The 20,691-nt window shown below is 36.6% G+C and overlaps 1 protein-coding gene across 2 annotated transcripts in view; it reads left to right on the forward strand.

Annotated features, from left to right (window-relative positions):
- Hells (helicase, lymphoid specific) overlaps positions 1 to 14,588 on the forward strand; it is a 37,422-nt gene extending 22,834 nt beyond the window's left edge. Inside the window, exons 13-22 of one of the 2 annotated variants that reach the window (XM_042263126.2) lie at positions 1,124 to 1,285; positions 2,138 to 2,277; positions 2,357 to 2,495; positions 3,952 to 4,035; positions 4,116 to 4,235; positions 6,571 to 6,687; positions 7,427 to 7,586; positions 9,770 to 9,866; positions 10,564 to 10,640; positions 13,954 to 14,588. In XM_042263126.2, the coding sequence (XP_042119060.2) occupies positions 1,124 to 1,285; positions 2,138 to 2,277; positions 2,357 to 2,495; positions 3,952 to 4,035; positions 4,116 to 4,235; positions 6,571 to 6,687; positions 7,427 to 7,586; positions 9,770 to 9,866; positions 10,564 to 10,640; positions 13,954 to 14,048 (1,191 nt within the window). In that variant the 3' untranslated portion in view covers positions 14,049 to 14,588. The remainder of the gene's footprint in view (positions 1 to 1,123; positions 1,286 to 2,137; positions 2,278 to 2,356; positions 2,496 to 3,951; positions 4,036 to 4,115; positions 4,236 to 6,570; positions 6,688 to 7,426; positions 7,587 to 9,769; positions 9,867 to 10,563; positions 10,641 to 13,953) is intronic. The other variant, XR_013048349.1, reaches the window with a different exon arrangement.
- Positions 14,589 to 20,691: the final 6,103 nt, after the last annotated feature.

The raw sequence follows: 20,691 nt of genomic DNA on the forward strand, positions 1-20,691 counted from the left end.
AAGAGATTTCTGGACTAAAGGGCTTGAAAAGTTTCCATTGATTCTTTCATCTAAATTTTAGACCCGTTTCCTTTACTGTGGTAGTGTGTTCCAGACAATCATTGAGATATTTCCCCAGTGTATTACATAAGGCTTTGCAAAAACAGGCAATTGTTGTCCAGAAAGAATTTATATATCTACAAAAATTGCATGAAAAAAAATTTAAAATGAAACTAGTTGACTCTGTATACACAACAATTTTTGAGGATTAGAAATCTTTTAAAACCAGAGTTGAAAATAGTTTATATAAACCCTAGCTTAATCTCATTACCACACCAAAGAATTGAAATACTCAAATGTCTATGGATCTTGTGAATTTTGTGAATTACATGTTTTAGTATCTATTTCTCAATGGTTCATCATGTGTGCTACAAGTAACTTACTGGCCTATATGTTGCAAATATGTAGCTAGTTTTCCTGCCTTGCCCACAGTCAGGACAAATCTTTGTTACCCACCAGTACCACAGCCACTCAGACCCAACCAAGTAAACACAGACTTATATTGCTTATAAACTGTATGGCCATGGCAGGCTTCTTGCTAACTGTTCTTATAGCTTAAATTAATCCATTTCCATAAATCTATACCTTGCCATGTGCCTCGTGGCTTACCGGCATCTTCACATTCTGCTTGTCATGGCGGCGGCTGGCAGTTACTCCTTCTGCCTTCCTGTTCTTTCTCCTCTCTGTTAGTCCCGCCTATTCTTCCTGCCTAGCCACTGGCTAATCAGTGTTTTATTTATTGACCAATCAGAGCAATTTGACATACAGACCATCCCACAGCACAAATATTTTTTTAACATATATTTATGTAAACTATTTCCCCCTCCCCAAGACATGTAGATCTCTGTAGATCAGGTTGGCCTCTAACTCAGATTTACCTGCTTCTGCCACTGGAGTGCTAGATTTAAGGGATATGCATTCACATCCAACTATTAGTGTAAACTTGTAATGATGTCTGTGGGTGTATATGTGTTTATAAGTTATCAAGTGCTGGTCTGGTATGGGGAAATCTTAAGGAGATACTTTAGGAAGAGGAATTCTCAAGATAGTTAAGAAGATTTATTTATTCATGTTTAAATTTTAGATTTTAACTCCTTTTCTACTGAGAAGACTGAAGTCTGATGTTGCTCTTGAAGTCCCTCCTAAGCGAGAAGTAGTTGTTTATGCACCACTTTCCAACAAACAAGAGATCTTCTATACAGCTATTGTGAACCGCACAATTGCAAACATGTTTGGCACTTGTGAGGTAATTGTGGGTTTGAAATAACTGTAGATGAGATGACTTAAAATTTCATGACTGATTTTACTTTCTTGTCTCTTCGCCTATTTTCAGGACTCTGGGTAAATAAGGCCCAAAGCAGAAGGTACTTTCTGTTATCTACAGTCCTCCTAAACTTTAAGTGATCATCTGTATATTATTTGTTTTGTGGTCGTTGAAGTACTTGTTTAAAACTTATATATCTAGGTGCTGGAGAGATGGTTCAGCAGTTAAGTTAAGCTGCTCTTCCAGAGGACCCAGGTTCAATTCACAGCACCTACATGACAGCTCACAACTGTCTGTAACTCCAGTTCCAGGGGCTCTGATGCCAGTGCACATAAAATAAAGTTAAATAAATAATACACTATTTAAAACTTACATATATATGGGTAGCAGCCTGGGTTTGATGATCCTTTGTACTAATCATTATCATCTAGAGAATGGACTTGGAGAAGCATATATTCATCATATGTGGTAATGAGTTTCATAAAGACATTTTCATTCAAGTGTATCATGTATTTTGACCAGATTTGCCCTCCTATATCCCACAAACTCCCACACACTTAGAAGTTCATTTTTACAACTGCAAAATCTTTGAGAGTCAGTTTTCTAAAGGCTTATCAACCAGACTAACTCCCTCCAACTATGTGCTTCCTTTCTAAGGAGGTATCAGTAACCAAGAGGATTTGAGAGTATTTGAAATTTTTATATAACACCCACCATATTAAAGGAGTTGGAATGGGATGCATGATTATCAGGTATACATAAGAATATACTTTGTTCATATTTAGAACTTCATTAGAGTTTTAAAACAGGTGGCTTTTTATATATTCTCTTTAGAAGGAAACCATTGAGCTAAGTCCTACTGGAAGACCAAAACGGCGAAGTAGAAAATCAATAAATTACAGGGAACAAGATGAATTCCCTAATGAATTAGAAAGACTAATAAGTCAAATACAGCCAGATATAAACAGAGAAAGGTAAGCATTTAACAGTAACTTTAGATATTTAAATTGTGTTTTTTACATTTGTCATACTTACATGCTGTGTTTTTGGTAGGACTATTGTTGATGTTAATATCCCTAAAGAATCTGAAGTTAATTTGAAACTACAGAACATAATGATGCTACTTCGTAAATGCTGCAATCATCCATATCTGATTGAATACCCTATTGACCCTGTCACACAAGAGTTTAAGGTAAATATTTAATAATTTAGTGTTTTGTTTTTTTTTAATATTGAGGCAAAACATTTATTTGGTAAATTAAATACTCTGCTATTTCATTTCATTTACTTATTTTTTTTCTTTTTTTCTTTTTTTTTTTTTGGTTTTTTGGTTTTTTTTTTCGAGACAGGGTTTCTCTGCATAGCTTTGCGCCTTTCCTGGAACTCACTTGGTAGCTCAGGCTGGCCTCGAACTCACAGAGATTCGCCTGGCTCTGCCTCCCAAGTGCTGGGATTAAAGGCGTGCGCCACCACCGCCCGGCTATTTTTTTTCTTTCTTGAGATAGGGTCTTAACTATGTAGCCTGGAACTCACTCTGTACACCAGGCTAGCCTAAAATCCACAAGATATTTTTGTTACCTGTCTTTGCCTATCTGTGCTGGGATTCAAGCCGTGTGCCACCTCACCTGGGCATGATTATGTTTTAGTTATATGTATATGCCTGTGTATCTGGGTGGGTTTGTACACATGTGTCTGAGGATGCCAAAAGAGACCAGAACCTCTGCAACTGGAATTAAGATGCCTGACATGTGCTTTTACTTGCTGGTCCTTAGTGAAACGTTTTTTAGCCTTAATCATCAGATTGTTACAACTCCTGTGTTTTCTTTAATTTCTACTAAGTTCTGACTAATTTTTATACACATTTTACTGAGTTGTGCAGAACAAACCTCAACACATACGTACATGTATGAACTACTGTTTTCTAACTTTGTTTGGGATTTTAATTTTTATCTTATGTGTATGAATGTATGTATATGCATTGTGTATGCCTCATGCCTGTTTAGGTCAAAAGAAGGGACCTGGAACTGGAATTAGGGTTTATGGATTTTGGCCATGTGGGTGCGGGGAACTGAACCTTGGTCCTCTGCAATAGCAGCAAGCCTTTTCAACCACTGAGCTATTATTTCAGCCTCTAATTTTTATTTTTTAACCAAGGCTGGACCCTTGGCTTTTATATAACTGAGGCTAGTCTTGGACTTTGGTCTTTCTACCTCTGCCTCCAAAGTGCTTGGATTACAGACATGTGCCACATCACCTGGCTATACAAAGCTTTAGAGAGAGTAATAGGAAATGTAGATCGTGTTTCATGGGTAAGTTCATAATTTTACTTTAACCTAATTTTTTAGTGTCAGTTACTGTTTTTTTCCCCTTTAGAGTCTTTTATTTATTTATTTTTTTCTTGAAAAGTAACTTTCACTTTAAAAAGATTGAATAGTGCCTTGTCATTAAAAATTGAACTGTTAAGGCTGGATATGGTAGCACAAGCCTTTAATCCCAGCACTTGTACCACCTGAGATCGAGGCTAGCCAAGTCTACACAGGGAGACCCTGTATCAAGAAACCAGAGGAAAAAAAAAGTGAACTATTAAAATGGCAAATGATTGGTGATTATAGTAACAATTTTCTTCCTTTTTCTTGTCTACTTTTAAGATTGATGAAGAATTGGTAACAAATTCTGGGAAGTTCTTAGTTTTGGATCGAATGCTGCCAGAACTGAAAAAAAGAGGTCACAAGGTTAGGTATTTCTCATTAGAATTTTAACAGTTTAGTTTTTCGTGAATCAGTATAGATATTAAGATGTATTTAAATTTCAGGTGCTGGTTTTTTCACAAATGACAAGCATGTTGGACATCTTGATGGATTATTGTCATCTTAGAAACTTCACATTTAGCAGACTTGATGGGTCCATGTCTTATTCAGGAAGAGAAAAAAATGTAAGACCATACATGTGAATTTCTTTTTTGTAACTTCTATCTTCATTTTTTAAATAATATGACCAAAAGTCTTGTAGTAGGATTAAAGACAAGCATTTTGATTTAGTACTAACATCTTAGTTTTTGAGTCTCATACCTATATACATGTAATTTTCTGGCACAGTCTTAGATATAATGATGTCCTACTTACTCAACCACTACTGTAATAACTTTGGGATAATAAGGTATTGTTTTCTGATTTTTATCCCAGTTTTCAACTTTTAGCATGAAAATGTTAAGTATGTGTCACTTAGAAGAATTTCTTAGTTGGCTACTTTTATTCTATCCAGAACCTGCCATTAACACTCCATTATTCCTTTTTATCACACCTGAGATACAACAGTCCATTGAATCTACTCAACACTCCCTCGTTTATTTTTGTTGTCGTTTGTTTATTTGTTGTTAGAGATAGGGTTTCTTTGTAGCCCTGGCTGTCCTGGAACTCGCTCTGTAGACCATACTGGCCTTGAACTCAGAGCCACCTGCATCTGCCTCCCAAGTGCTGGTGGGATTAAAGGTATGAGCCACTACTGCCTGGCTTTTTTTTTTTTTTTTTTTTTTTTTTTTTAAGATTTATGTTTATTTCGTATGAGTGTTTTGCCTGTATGTATTGTGCAACACATTAATACCTGGTGCCTGTGAAGCCTAGCATTGGGTATACAATCTGTGGGAGCTGAATCCCAGCCACTGGGAGAGCAATAAGCACTCTTACCCACTACACTATCTCCAGCCTCTATTTTTAAAGCATTTCCTTATTTGTGTTTTCCATCATGTGAGTTACAGGGAGTGAACACAGGTTGTTGAGCTTGGAGATAAGAGCCATTACCCATAGAGCTGTTTTTCTGGGCAGCGTTGGTTTTCTGAGACACATTGCAGTATATGGTCCTGGCCAGCTTTGAACCAGAGTGTGGCTCAGACTTAGAGCATTCCTCCTGGCTCAGTCTCTGCAGTGCTGGCATTATAAGTATAAGTGTGAACCATTACACATGACTATCTGTCCCCTTGATGCACTTAAATTGTATATTCTTCATTGTCTTTTACATATGTTTTAGGATAAGAGTTACTTATGAAGCAAATAAAGTATGTATTGTTGTTTTTGATAGACATGACCAAATTTTTTTCCATATCACTAATGAGATTGAAATTACCGTAAGTCCAGAAAGTGTGCTGTTTCTTCCTAGTTAGGCAATGTTTTCTATCCATCTCTCTTATACTGTTTCCATTATGTGTATGTTTGTGTGTTGGTTTATGTATATGTTGGTTGTATATGTGCATGCACCGAGGTAAGGAAGACATTAAATGTCTTACTCCATTAAAGGTAAAACTCATTAATTAGCTAAGCTTGTGGGCTAGAAAGCTCCAGGGATCAGCCTGTCTCTGCCATTTCAGTTTCTCCCACCAGCTTTGTCATTAGTGACCATGGCTGTCACTTGGTGTTTTCATAGTTGCCATGGGTCTGTGTAGTTAGAGAATTTCTCTATCCCACCTGGCACTGAGGTCCCACAGCTGCTTATAAAATAATCACTCAGAAGCTTATATTAATTATAACTGCTCAGCCATTAGTTCAGGCTTTTTACTGACTAGCTCTTATGCTTAAATTAACCCATAATTCTTATCTGCTTAGCCACATGGCTTGGTACCTTTTCTCAGTTCTGCCTTGTCATCTTGCTTCCTTTGGCTGGCTGGCGACTCCTGACTCTGTGTTTGTCTTCCCAGCATTCCTTTAGTCCGTTCACCCCACCTATACTTCCTGCCTGGCTACTGGCCAATCATTGTTTTATTAAACCAGTGTACAAAAGCATTATCCCACAGCAGATCTGAACTCAGATCATCTTGTAGATACTTGACTGACTAAGCCATCTTTTAACCATTTTTTGCTTTTTTTTAATATTGGGTATGATATATAGCTTTAACAAAAATAAAAATATCCTGCAGAATGTAAATGCTTGAAAAGGAAAGTTTATACAAGCAGATTTTTTTTTTTTTTTTTTTTTTTTTTTTTTTTTTTTTTTTTTTGGTTTTTCGAGACAGGGTTTCTCTGTGTAGCTTTGCGCCTTTCCTAGAACTCACTTAGTAGCCCAGGCTGGCCTCGAACTCACAGAGATCCGCCTGCCTCTGCCTCCCGAGTGCTGGGATTAAAGGCGTGCGCCACCACCGCCCGGCACAAGCAGATGTTTTATTAGTGAAAATAATTGTTTCCTAGCTTTAACAGTAGTTTTTAAAATAAATATCTTCCACTTCAGTCATTTTTAAAGTTTCTTTTTCAAATTTTTTGTTAATGTTCCTTTTGCTTTAGATATACAGTTTCAACACGGATCCAGATGTTTTCCTTTTCTTAGTGAGTACACGAGCTGGTGGCTTAGGCATTAATTTGACTGCAGCGGATACGGTTATCATTTATGACAGCGATTGGGTAAGAAGTACAGCAATATACTGACTATATTTCTGTTATGAAATGTTTATCCTTTATTACATATATTGCAGTTTCAGTTACCTATTTTGAAAAGTGCGTATTTGCAGGTAGGAATTATTCACAAGTTGTCTGCCTATACAAACAATATTTTCAGAGTATTTAAACAATTTTAATTCACATTTACTTAATGTGTGTGTGTGAGAGAGAGAAAGAGAGACAGACAGACAGAGACAGAGAGACAAAGAGACAAAAGTAGCTATCAGAGGACAACATATGAAAGTTCTTTCCACCATGTGAATCCTGGGGATTAAACAGAGGTGGTCAGGCTTTACCCATGGAGCCATCTCACTGGCACCTGTGGGAGCATTAATGTAGAAATTTTTACAACTGTCCTGTGTGAGTGGCAATTCATGCAGCCATTCTGGAAGTTAAAGCGCATCTAAGAACCATTAGGAAGTTTCTCGTCAGATAATGTGCATTATTATTGTTTTATGAGGTTTTCTTAAGTTTAAGATTTTTTTGTTTTTGTTTGTGTGGTTTTTTTTTTTTTTTTTTTTTTGAGACAGGGTTTCTCTGTATATCTCTGGCTGTCCTGGAACAGGCTAGCCTTGAACTCAGGGATCCACCTGCCTCTGCCTCCCTTAGTGCTGGGATTAAAGGTGTGTGCCACAACTGCCCTGAAAGCTTAAGTTAATTTTAACATAGTTCTGCTAACTGTACTTTTCTTTTCAACTTTAAGAATCCCCAGTCTGATCTCCAGGCCCAAGATAGATGTCATAGAATTGGTCAGACAAAGCCAGTTGTTGTATATCGCCTTGTAACAGCTAATACTATTGATCAGAAAATTGTGGAAAGAGCAGCTGCTAAAAGAAAACTGGAGAAGCTTATCATCCATAAAAGTAAATGATTTTTAACTTGTTTAAAGTATTTTTATTTTATTATTTTTGTGTGTGAGTATATTGCCTGCATAGATGTCTGTCCCCCATGTGCAAGCCTAGTGCGTAGGGAGGCCAGACGAGGGTGTTGGCTCACTTGAACCTGAAGTTACAGATGGTTGTGAGCCTCCATGTGGATGCAGGGAATTGAACTTAGGTCCCCTGTAAAAGCAGCCAGTGAGTGCTCTAAACCTGAGCCATCTCTCCAGCCCTATAAATGATTGTTACATGGTAAAATTTGTGCTATGGTTGTCCATTTTGTGTATTGAGAATTACCATTTTTGTTACTTTCTAAAGAAAATTACTACAGCTTCATGTCAGGATTTAAATGTGTAATAGGATTTGCAGCTACTAACAGTACATTGATTTGTCCATAGACAGAGCCTCAGTGAGTAGATAACTGCTGAGGGAAAGGGCTGAGGATAATGACCCTTTGGGGTATAATGTCCCCAGATACATTGGATAAAATTTAACATAATGCCAGTGTATATGATGCAGTGTATGTAAGATATTTGTTTACCAAAAGCTTTGAAACTTAAGAGCATTCAGTGTACTAAATATTAAATGCTAATGGTATATCATCGTAGTATTATCAAATTCTATTTAATGTAGAATAGATTTTTTTTGAAGAAGAAGAAAGTGAGTGAGGAACTTCCCAAGATTTCCTGGGATGGTTCTTTTTGTTTCAAGACTGGGTTTCTCTGTGTATCCCTGGCTGTACTGGAACTCACTCTGTAGATCAGGCTTGAACTCAGAGATCCACCTGCCTCTCCCTCCTAAGTGCATGCACCACCACTGCCCAGTCAAGGATAGTTCTGTTTTTACTCATTTAAAATAAATTTCTATTTTATTAGTAGTACAGTGGCTACCTGAAGAAAAATTGAAATTGTTTCTCTTAAGGCTAAAGAAATGAGAGGACCTTGATCTTAAAAGTAACGTTTAAAGTTACTTCTTACTGATTTTACAATACTCATCTGCCTGCACATACTTTATGTTGTCTGGCTTATTTTATCTTTTAATTTCATATTCTTTATTTTGTGTTTATGCATGGTTGTGTCTATGGGTGTATGCGCCCACTGGTGTAGTGGTTGAGGATAATTTTAGAATGGGTTTTGTCCTCCTACCTTTATACGGGCTCCAGGCATTGAATTCAGATCATCAGACTCTTGTTGGCCCTCATACCTGGTTTTGATGGAAAAGCAGATTAGATTTAAGAGAGAATTAATTTGACTTGGTAGAAAATGTACATTGTGGTTAAAAATTTCAGAGTGAGTAAAATGATCCTTGTCTTTGACAACTTTTTAACCTGTGTTACTTAAGAAAATTGATAAAAATTATTTATTTAAATGTTGAACCTAGTTTAAGTTTATGAAGTTTTTTATCCATGATTATGTATTCTCAAGTCTGTTTTCAGTATTCGAAGATACTAATTTCATAAAATATTAAGGAATATAAAAATACAAACTTATTGAAATACAGTAAATGCATATAATAAAATGAATGTTAAGTATAAAATTTAATGACTGCTCCAGAAAGTTTCCTTGTACCCTTTCCAGTCATTCCCTGTGCTTCTCTGACACACGCTGTTTTGGATTTTGTCAGTGTGACAGAATAAATGGTTTTCTTTAACAGTTCAGCTGTGTTTTTTTTTTTTTCCTATTTACATTTGTTTAACATATTTTGAGATTCATCTATATGCTATATATTAGAGGGATTTTGTCTTACTTAGTAGTTCATTTACCTTTCTATTGATAGACGTTTGAAATTTTCCCCAATTGTGTTTATTATGAATAAGCTAATTGTTTGAGTCATTGTTTATATGTTGCCGTTATTTGTTCTTAAAAGGGCTATGTGTTTTTCTGTTAGTAAGTATCAAACTTTTCCTAAATTATCAAAAAAATTTTATACTTCAGCAAGATCCAAGAGTTTTTATTTCTTCCATTTTGACAATCAAAAATAAAAAATCTTTTGAAAGTTATCAGCCAATGAAATAGCAAAGTGGATCTCTGTACACAAAATAAATCAGTAAATGTTAAATTTTCTTTCGAATTATAAGCCTTGTTCCTGGTTTTTAATAAATGGTTTTTAAAGAAATTTATAGTATGGATTTGTTGATTTGTTTGTTTTGTTTTTCTTTACTTCTTCAGATCATTTCAAAGGTGGTCAGTCTGGATTAAGTCAATCTAAGAATTTCTTAGATCCTAAGGAATTAATGGAGTTATTAAAATCTAGAGATTATGAAAGGTAAAATTTCTTTAAATTTTATCATAATATATATAGGTAGGTAGATAGAGTGAATGTGCTTGTGCCTATGTGGAGGTAAAAGGACAACTTGGAAGGGTTGGTTCTCTCCTTTCACCATGTGGGTCCTGGGGATAGAGCTCAAGTTGTCTGGCTTGGTGGCAAGCACCTTCACCCACTGAAGCATTTTGTTGGCTCAGATTTTTAACTTTTAATATTTTATCTATATGGATGTTTCTCCTGCATGTACATCTGCACAATGTGCATATCTGATGTTTACAGAAACCTGAGGAGGGTATTGGGTCCCCTAGAACTAGAGTTCAATATTGACAGTTAGGAGCTGCATGGTGGGTGTAGAGAAATGGAATTCACGTCCTCTGGAAGACCAGTTAGGGCTTTTAAATTCTGAACTCTCTCCAGTCTGTAACATTTCATTTTTTCTTTCTCTTTCCTTTTTTTAAAAAAGGTTTATTTATTTATTTTGTATAGTGTTCTGCCTGCATGTATGCCTGCATGCCAGAAGAGGGCACCAGATCTCATTATATATGGTTGTTAGTTATAAGACCTATAGAAGAGCAGCCAGAACTCTTAAATTAACCTCTGAGACTTCTCTCTAGCCCCAGCAATGTTTCTTAATTTAGAAAAATGTAATGCAGAATTCTGGGTATAGTCTGATAATACTTGGATGTTGTTTTTATAGAGAAGTAAAAGGATCAAGAGAGAAGGTCATTAGTGATGAAGACCTAGAGTTGTTATTAGATCGAAGTGATCTCATTGGTGAGTATTTGCCTTTTTTGAATTAAAACTTTGAAACATTTGCAGAAAGTAGTGTTGTAATGAAGCCTCGGTGTAGTATATTCATCCATAATTGTTCACAGCATTTAGTAAGTCCTGTTCTTTGCTTTTCTTTTTGTTAGAGACTTAAAATCAAACATCTGTCATGACATTATAACCATGAGTACGTCTACATGTTGTTAAACTGATCTACTTAGGTCAGTATTGCACTTTAGAATTTTGGCACTAATTAATTTCATCTATTTCTAGTTTATTCAGGTTTTCCCAGTTGTTTCACTTTTATTGGCAGTTTTAAAACAGTATCCAAATTGTGTTCATTATTTATCTTCTAATATTGCTGCTCATCTTTTGCTTTTCTATGTTACTGGTTTATGGGAGGACCTCAGTTATTTGCCCTATAAAATGGCTTGTACTCTGAAATAGCCCATTGTTTTAAAGTTCCATATCTGAGCCATTGACGGTGTTTTATTGTCATATTAGAGAGCATATTGTATCTGGGTTTTTATTTTTGGTGAGATAAGATTAATCATGTTCAGGCGTTTTATTTCTCCTATTAACTTCTACTAGTTCTTTGAGATTTTTGTATAGCCTGTTTTGATCACTTATGCCCCTCCCCCAACTCTTTCCAGATCAACCTCTCATTCTCTATCCACTTTACTCTGTGTTCTTTTGTTTTTATTTTTAAATCCTTCAAGACCAGTTTATGTTGCCCAAATAATCTTGAATGCATAATTTTACACTGGAGCGTGATCAACTTAACCAGGGGCTGTACTCTCTAGAAAACTGTCCCTCTCTTAGCAACAGACAGTTGCTATGCTCCATGGGTAGGTGTGGGATTGTGTTTCCCACTCACCATCTTTGTGCTGGAATTTTGTTTGCTTTCAGCTTGTACATGTATGTGTATGCTGTTGGAACCAGTATGAGTTCATATGTAGAATTGCCCTGCTGTGTCTGTGATGTTTTCTTGTAGTCAACCACCATCTCTAGTTCTTACATTCTTCTTTGTCCCCGTTTACAATACAGATTTTTATAAATATTTGTTTAATTTTACTTGTAGGGATGTTTTCCCTACATATATATCTCTGTGTACCATTTGTGTGCCTGGTACCCACAAAGGACAGAAAAGGGTTTTGGATTCACTGGAACTGGATTTACAGGCATGTTGTGAGCCACCATGTGGGTGTTGGGAGTTGAGCTAGGGACCTGGAAGGACAGACAGTGCTCTTAACCACTGAGCTATGTCTCCAGGCTGAAAGTCTTTTCCTTCCTTCCTTCCTTCCTTCCTTCCTTCCTTCCTTCCTTCCTTCCTTCCTTCCTTCCTTCCTTCCTCCCTCCCTCCCTCCCTCCCTCCATTCCTCCCTCCCTCCCTCCCTCCTCTCCCCTTCCCTTCTTTCTTTTTTCTTTATTTTTTCCTTTTCTTTTTCTTTTTTTAATCTTGTGAATGTGTATGGGTGTAGATATGTGTTGTCTGCCGTGGCACTTAGTTTGAGGTCAGAAGACAACTTTGGGTGTTAATCCTCACCTACCTATCTCCCCAAATTGTCCCTCCAGCTCCCCCCTTTTTGAGGCAGGCTCTGGATGGATAGACTAAATTGCTCTTGAACTTCCTGTGGTCCTTCTGTCTCTGCCTCTGCCTAAGTGCTGGGATTACAAGTCTTTGACCATCATGCCCAGTTTTAAACTGGAATGAAGTCCAGCTTTACAAAAATCTGTGTGTCACAAGTTTGGAGCTGTATCTAAGTAATCTTTGTGAAAGATTGAAGTTTTCTTTTAAGAGTATTATCGAGTTTCAGATTTTTTTTTTTTTTTTGTTTTTTTTTATTATTATTATTATTATTATGAGTTTCAGATTTTTATTTTAGATTTGTTATCTAGTTTGAGGTTGGATGCATTTTTGTTGTTGTTGTTGTTGTTTTGTTTTGTTTTTTTAAGAAAATGTGAGGAGTTTGATTGAAGGCTTTACGGAGCTCCCCAACCCCACTGCCCCACTCCAGAAGACAATTCTTAAAACACTAGGAAGTTACTACTGAACTCAGTATTAACCAAGGATAATAGCTGTCACTTTAACATTGTAGAAGACAGTTCTAAACACTATAAGATATTAGACTAGAGGAGTAAGAAATAAGAATTGAAATTGCTTTCAAAGGATGGGATTTTAGGTGATTGCTACCGTGCCCAACAGGAAAATAATTCTGAAAATACAGAGTTCATAAGGCTGGGGAGAGGGTTTAGCAGGTAAGAGTACTTACTGGTATGGAATGGGGATCTGAGTTCAAATACCCAGAGCCTGTGAAAAGCTGGGCATGATTATACATGTGTCTATAACTTTAATTATGAGAGGTAAGGGGGAAGGGTGGAGAAAGGAGAATTGTTTAGGTTTGTTGAACTCCCACTAGTTCCAGGTTCAGTAATAGACCCTGTCTCAAGTTTGGGCACAGACTCTGTGTGTGTGTAGCATATATATATATATATATATATATATATATATATATATAAAGTATAGAGCTCACTATGAAAAACGATTTTGTTAAATTTATGCTGAGACACTTCTGTGAGACACGGTACATAAACAAAAATTGGTACTTGTTCTAAGCTGCAAGTTTAGTTTTTTTCATGGTATCTTCCTTCCTTGCTTTAAAAAAAGTTGGGTTTTTTTTTTTTTTTTATTTAATTTTATGTGAATGAGTGTTTTGCTTGCTTGTATGTCTCTAGCAGGTGCATGCCTGGTTCATACAGAGGTCAGGAAAGGGTGTCATATCCTGGTAGTGGAGTTATGGATGATTGTGAAATGCCATGTATGTGCTAAAAGTCTGCAAGAGCAACAAGCTTCTAATTGCTAAGCATCTCTCCAACCCTATTTTTCAGCTTAACTAAGCATAATTGCCTTTTTAAAAACATCCCTTATGGGGCTGAAGAGATGGCTCAGTGTTTAAGAGCACTGACTGCTCTTCCAGCACCTACACGGCAGCTAACAACTGTCTGTAACTCCAAGATCTGACACCCTCACACAGACACACATGTAGGTAAAACACCAATGAAAGTAAAATAAAAATAAAATTAAAAAATCACTGAGAAAACAATCAAATTAGTGTTTTGTTTCTAGCTTTGTATATGTAGGATTTGGACCAGCAAAATGAGGCTTCATATTGTTTCCTCTGTGCTGATTGGAGCTGTAATAAAGATTGTTATGTTTTGGAGAGAGGACTTCTGTTTCAACATATTTGATATTTCTTACGATTTTTTAAGATTTTCTTATGCCTTTAAAAATGTATGTGTCCTAATATTTCTCTCTTAGATCAAATGAAGGCCTCAAGACCAATTAAAGAGAAAACAGGGATATTCAAGATACTAGAAAATTCTGAAGATTCCAGTGCTGAATGTTTGTTTTAAAGCAGAGTGAAATGGCTTATAAAAACTTTTGTTTACATCCATTCTGGTAACTTGCCTACTGGCTTTGAAATCTGGATTGTTCACTTTACTTTTTGGATTATATCAGTTTATATAATGTAACTAGTATTGTTATATACTTGGAATGATAATTTTCTGAGATTTATTAAGTACGAAATTCCTATTAAATTTAGTTTTATCAGTTAGCTTTTGGGACTAGGTTGTACTTTTGAGTATTGTCTTTGAATATTGTCTAATATGTACTTAACCATTGGCAAGTTTATACAGTCTTCCTGTGGAAGTTTAGTGTCTCCCCTCAACCCCTTTAGTGATGTAATTCATGGGATTTGGACTTCAGTTATGGAGCAAGGTTTTGATGGGGGAGATTGATTGAAATTGTACTTTTTTTACTAATTTTTTTTTTAATTTATTTTACATGCCAACCATAGTTTCCCAAAAATTGTACTTTATATTGCTGAAGAAAATTGTTTGAGTTTTGAGTCAGTAAGATGACTTACCAAATAAATGTTTATTATAATATGATCTCATCACATTATTTTGTCAGGAAACTGGTAATTTAGTTAAAATAATAACAAGGCTTAACTGATACTGGGATTCAACTTGCTGATCTGGCTTCTTTTGTAAGGCTGTCTTACAATGATTTCAGCAGAAGAGCTCAAAGAAATTGTAAGATCTTGATAAAAACTCAGATTTTGGGGAAGGATACATTGTGCAAAGCAAGAATAGAAGTTGAATGGAGAAACCAAGAGAATTTATAGAAAAAGGTCAGAAACAACCAGAGGGAGGAAAAGACCTGTGTATAAGAAACTCAGGAGCCAAAGTAAGAGACCCTACCAGCCTCAAAGGGAACAATCCTTGCCCTGCATGAAAGGTTATAAGACAGTGAAGAAGAAATCCTGGGTAAGCCCTTCCTAGGAGAGAGGACATGTTCAGTGAGCCACGTATTTATTTACTTTCTTTTTTAAAATTTGTGCATGTGTGTGGTTGTTGTTAAATCTTGGAGTTATTGGAGGCTATGAACCTTTTGACATTGGTGCTGAGAAGTAAACACAGGTTTTCTGGAGGAGCAATAAGCACTCAACTGGTGAGCTGTCTTTCTAGCCCCTAGATCATGTGTTTATTAATTGTCCTATAGAAACATTCAAATAAAAGGAATTTAGAAGAATGGAACTAAAAAAAGGAAAATTTTTTGAGACAGCATTTGATCAAATAAGAGACCAGTATAGGTATTAAACTTTGGGTGCACTTTTTTAATAGCAAAAATGTTCAACAGTAATTAAAGTAGGTAGAGTTGTCGTGCTTGGAATTAATCACAACTCAGTGAGTTGCCTAAAAGTTGTATAAGTTTTTATAATGTTGTTTCTTTAAAAAAAAAAATTGTATTCATCATTTTTGTGTGTGTGAGTGCATACATGCTGTGGCATGTGTTCAGAAGTCAAAGGATAACTTTCAGGAGTCAACATTCCACCTTTATGTGGAATCTGGGAATCAAGCTCAGGCTTTTTTTCCCACTGAGCCACCTTGCCAGCCCCTGTAGTATTCTTACAAATATGAATATTTTATAGCTTTATTTCTGTTTTTAACACTTTTAGTACCTCTTCCCTATCATTACTCCCTATTGCATTGAGAAAATAGAAGCAGGGCTGGAGAAGTAGGTGGCTCAGTGGTTAAAGAGAACTTGTTTTTACAGAAGGCTGAGGTTCGATTCCCAGAACCCACATGACAGCTCACAAACATCCCTAACTCAAATTCCAGGGGATCTGATGTCTTCTCCTGATCTCTGTGGGCCCCAGGCTTGCATGTAGTATACAGACATTCATGCAAGTAAAACACTGATATAAATGAAATGAATCTGAAAAATAAAATGGAAAAAAGGTAGAGGCAGGTAGATCTTTGAGTCTGAGGCTGTTCTTCGTTAAGCTTTTGTAGCACTGTAATGTTTTATCTTTTTCTCTCATTACAATATACAGTGCAGTTTTAGAGAGTATACAAATTATACTATGACTTTATGCCTAGTGGTTCTTGTAGACAAAATTTTCAACTCAGACTTTTAAAGTATTAAATATTGCTCAGTGCAGTCATAAAAATTGACCGGGGGTGGGGAACTGAAGGTACGGCTCAGTGGTTAAGAGTACTGGCTGCTCTTCCAGAGGACTAGGGTTAGATTCCCAGTGCCCAGTTGGCAGCCCACAACTGTAACTCCAGTTCTAAGTAATCTTATGCCCTCTTGCTCTCTGCAGGCACCTGGCATGCACATCAGACAGACCTTAACATATAGGCACAATATCCATACATGTAAAAGACATACATTATCTGGGGCCTTCATTAATTTCTAATGGTTATAAGAGATCAAATGTTTGAAAACTGCTGATGTGTAGGGTGCACTACCTCTCATAGCTTGTTTTTCTTACTATTTTAAAAACTTGCCCATATTGTTGTACACTTAGTTCTTCAGTGTGTATCCACATTTTACCTACGGCTGTGTTGCTTTTCATAATTTCTGTGTGAGTTTTCACCCATCCACCAGCAATACTTTTTTGTTTTGTTTTGTTTTTCTACAGCTTTGTCAATGTTCCACAACCTTTCTGATTTAGGCCATTCTGATTATTATTATAAAGTACCATCTTGATTAAATTTTGCTTCTTCTTAGTTTTTCTTTTGGTCAATTTTGCTCTAGTTTTGCATGTATAATCTATGCAAGAATCAGCTTCAAATTTTGTTGAGTATCTCTATGATCATATCTCATTTTATGTATTCATCTTATTTTTCTTTAAACTACATGATCTAAATAACTTAGATTATAGTGTTTATTTTTAAAAGTATTTAAAAATGTTATTTTCTCTGTTCCTCTAGATATATTTTATAAATTTTGCTGGTTATATTTTCACTGTTATTTATGTTATCTAAATTTTCATGATTTTCTTGTTAGCCCAAGGATTTCTTAGATATTTATCTGTGGAGGCCCATAAAGGTTTCCTAGTAATATCTGAGCTTGCTTTACCCAGCAGGGCTGCATTAGAGGATTGCTTGACCACATGTGTGGTTACCAGGTGATTGTAAAGGGTCTGCATTTGGCTGTGCTGGGGGGGAGGGAGGTCTTTTGCTCCACCCCTTGGTGTTCCTATGAATAGTCCTTTAGGAGAGACAGAAGAGGCCGCTGGATAAGGGTGTAGGCCCTCCTGCGCTATCCTGTGTTTCTGTTTCTCTCCCCTCTATCCTTCTTATCTAAATTTCTTACCCCTCACTCCTCAAGAGTAAGTACCCTGGGGTAAAATATGGGTGCCCACATTTATCTTGTAGGCATGTTACTTTTTTAAAGTTGACTCTTTTGTTGCTTTTTACCTACATTGCATTATTGTCAGAAAACATGACTGGTATGATGCTTTGTTTATTTGTTTAATTGCTTGGTTTTTACTTTTGTGAAACAGTATCTCCTTTAGCCTGAGCTAGCTTCACATTTGTTTTGTAGCAAAGGATGACCTTGAACTACTGATCTTCCTGCCTCCACCCTTTAAGAGCAGGCATTGCAGGCTTACACAGCCACACATATATGATGTTAAGTTTTTAGAAGATACACTTTCTTTGTGGCTCAATACCTGACTAATTAGTTTTGTGAATGTCTTCATTTATACTTGAAAAGAATTTACATTTTTTATTATTGCTTTGCAAATTGTTTTCTTTAATAAATATAAATCTATTCTTGATTAATTTGTAAACATTTCTTTTTGAGAACCATTCATGTTTAAAATTTGAAGTTATGGGCTGTAGAGATGGCTCAGCAGTTAAAGAGCACTGGCTGCTCTTCCAGAGAACACAGGTTCAGTTTTCAGCACCCACATGGCAGCTCACAACTAACATGAATTGCTAAACGTTCTTATTAATAAAAAACCCAGAGCCAGATATTGGGGTAAAAGCTGATTGATCAAAGGAATAGAACAAGCCAGCCACAAGTTCTTACTGCTAGAAAATCCTCAGCCCAAGAGAGCTACTCTTTGTACAGTCATGCCTTATATAACTTTCCTGCCTTGAACTCAAAGAGATCTGAATGAATCTCTGCTTCCTGAATGCTAGGATTAAAGGCATGTGCTACCACTGCCTGACCTCTATGTTTAATATAGTGGCTGGCTTTTTCCTTTGATCCCAGGCAAGCTTTATTTGTTAGAACACAAATAAAATATCACCACACAGAACTGTAATTCCAATTGCACCCTCACACAGAAATAAATGCCGGCAAAACACCCACTGCACATAAAGTAAAAATAAATAAAACTTTAAAACAAATTTCATAGTTCTATATTAAATCAGTTCTCTGTAGAATTAGAGTGCTAGAGAGATGGGGTCAGAGGTTAAGAGCACTGGCTGCTCTTTAAAAGGTCCTGAGTTCAAATCCCAGCAACATAGTAGGGTCTGATGCCCTCTTCTGTCATAAAAGTGTATATGCAGATAGTATACTTGTATACATAAAATAAATCATAAAAAGAGAGAAAAGAATTATACTGTTCAGTGCCAGGCAGTGGGGGTGCACACCTTTAATCCCAAGCAGAGGTGGGCTGGTGTACAGAGCTAGTTCCAGGAAAACCAGAGCTACACAGAGACAAAAGAAATTTTTTTTTTTTTTCGTTTTTCGAGACAGGGTTTCTCTATAGCTTTGCACCTTTCCTGGATCTTGCTCTGTAGACTGATCTGGCCTCAAACTCACAGAGATCCGCCTGCCTCTGCCTCCCGAGTGCTGGGATTAAAAGCATGCGCCATCGCCGCCCTGACCTGTCTCTTAAAAAAAAAAAATGGACGATTGGATGTACATAGATTCTACTGTTGGTATAGCTACAAGAAAGCTTTTTTGGATATTGTCAGCCATATTGTGCATTAGGTCTCTATTATCTTTAAATTTTTGTTACATCTATTTTGTGTATGTATGCTTGTGTGTTCTGGCTGCATATGGAAATAAAAGGACACTTTCAAGAGTCAGTTCTCTTTCACTGTGTGGGTCCTGGGATTAAACTCAAGTCATCAGCCTTAGCAGTAAGCACCTTTTTCCCTCTAAAACATCTCTTCAACCCCTCTTTCATGCAATTTACATGTGTATGGTCTGTCTAGTTTTTTATATTTTACATTTTATTTTATTTAGTTTGTATGCTATGTGTGGGCAGATGTGTGACAAAAGTGGGGAGACAAAACATAAATCTACTAATTCCAGATAGGGAGCCCGTGACCAAAGTCCAGACACCATCAAAGGCCAGTTTGATGAACCGGTGAGTTTTATTGGGGTTACTTACAGGAAACAGCTGTCTTACCAAAGTCCATCCCAGCGTGGGTGACAAAAGGTCAGTGTATTGGAGAGTGTTCCTTCTAAGAGAGTTCTAAACCTCTTTCAGGCAGTTGGCTTGGTCTCAGAGTCTTTACAACTTGGCATGTCTACTCTTGGGAAGGGGGGTTCTAGTGTAAATTTAGTCAACTTTAGGAACTTCCTGAAGCTATTTTGAGTTGTTTGCCATTAAGCAGCTACAATGAAGGATGGAATGTTTACATAACATGACTCACATAGAGGTTAGAGAATATAACTTGAAAGAAACAGTTCTTTCCTCTTCTGAAGATCAAACTCAGGGCGTCAAGCTTGGTGGCTGACATCCTTATCTATTGAGCCCATCCATTCAGCCCTTGTTTCTGAATTCTTTTATGAATTTATTTTACTGTATTTTGTTTCTCCAATATAGTTCTTTTGGTTTTTCCACAACCACTCATGGTATGTGGGAGCCCGTTCTTGGGTTCCTCGTGGCTTTACCCAGCAGGTCCGAATAGAGGATGATCAGGACCAGGGCCTGAGTGCAGGTGTCTGAGATGGTCTGCACTTGGCTGTGCTGGGGGAGGAGGTCTTTTGCTCCACCCCTTGGCATCTCTATAAAAACCCTGGGCCAGAGACAGTCGAGGCCCGTTGGAATAGGTTCCAGGCCCTCTCGAGGCTATCCTTTATTTTCTATCTGTTTATCTCTGCAAGATTCTCCTCTATAAATCCTTCTATCTAATATTTCCTGCTGATGGCACTCAAGAAAACTCGGGGGAACTGTGGGGGTGGTGGGTAAACGCCCCACAATTGTATCACAATTTGTGTTGGTCTTCTAAAAGAATAGAACTGATACAATTAAAAAAAAAAAGTCACAGTATAGGTATGGATAGATCACTAGTGGCACTTTTAGGGTATGTATATATGTCAATTAAACTATTAAATTAGCTTATAAAATGTGACTGAAATGCTCCAAAGTTGTCTCATAGCTATTGTCTTCTGTCCTCCACATGTGCACATGTGAACACATACACAAGAAAAGATTTTATGCATGAAGCTTTTGTTATTACCTTTATATCAATGTGAAAAGTTAAAAGAAAAATACTGACAAGTATAGGGGCATTATCTTCCAGTGACTGAAAACAAAAATTGTTTGAAGAATGTATCTGAGACAAACATGCTGTTGCTAAAGTTAACATTTTTGTTACTTTCTAAAGAAAATTAATACAGCTTGATGTCAGGATTTAAATGTGCAATAGGAGGGAATTTGGAGCTACAAACATTACAACATGAAAGAACGTTCGCGAAAACAAAAAATCTGATTATTGTCCATTTTGATTACTT

Source organism: Peromyscus maniculatus, chromosome 1, assembly GCF_049852395.1.
Source record: "Peromyscus maniculatus bairdii isolate BWxNUB_F1_BW_parent chromosome 1, HU_Pman_BW_mat_3.1, whole genome shotgun sequence".
NCBI lineage: Eukaryota > Metazoa > Chordata > Mammalia > Rodentia > Cricetidae > Peromyscus > Peromyscus maniculatus.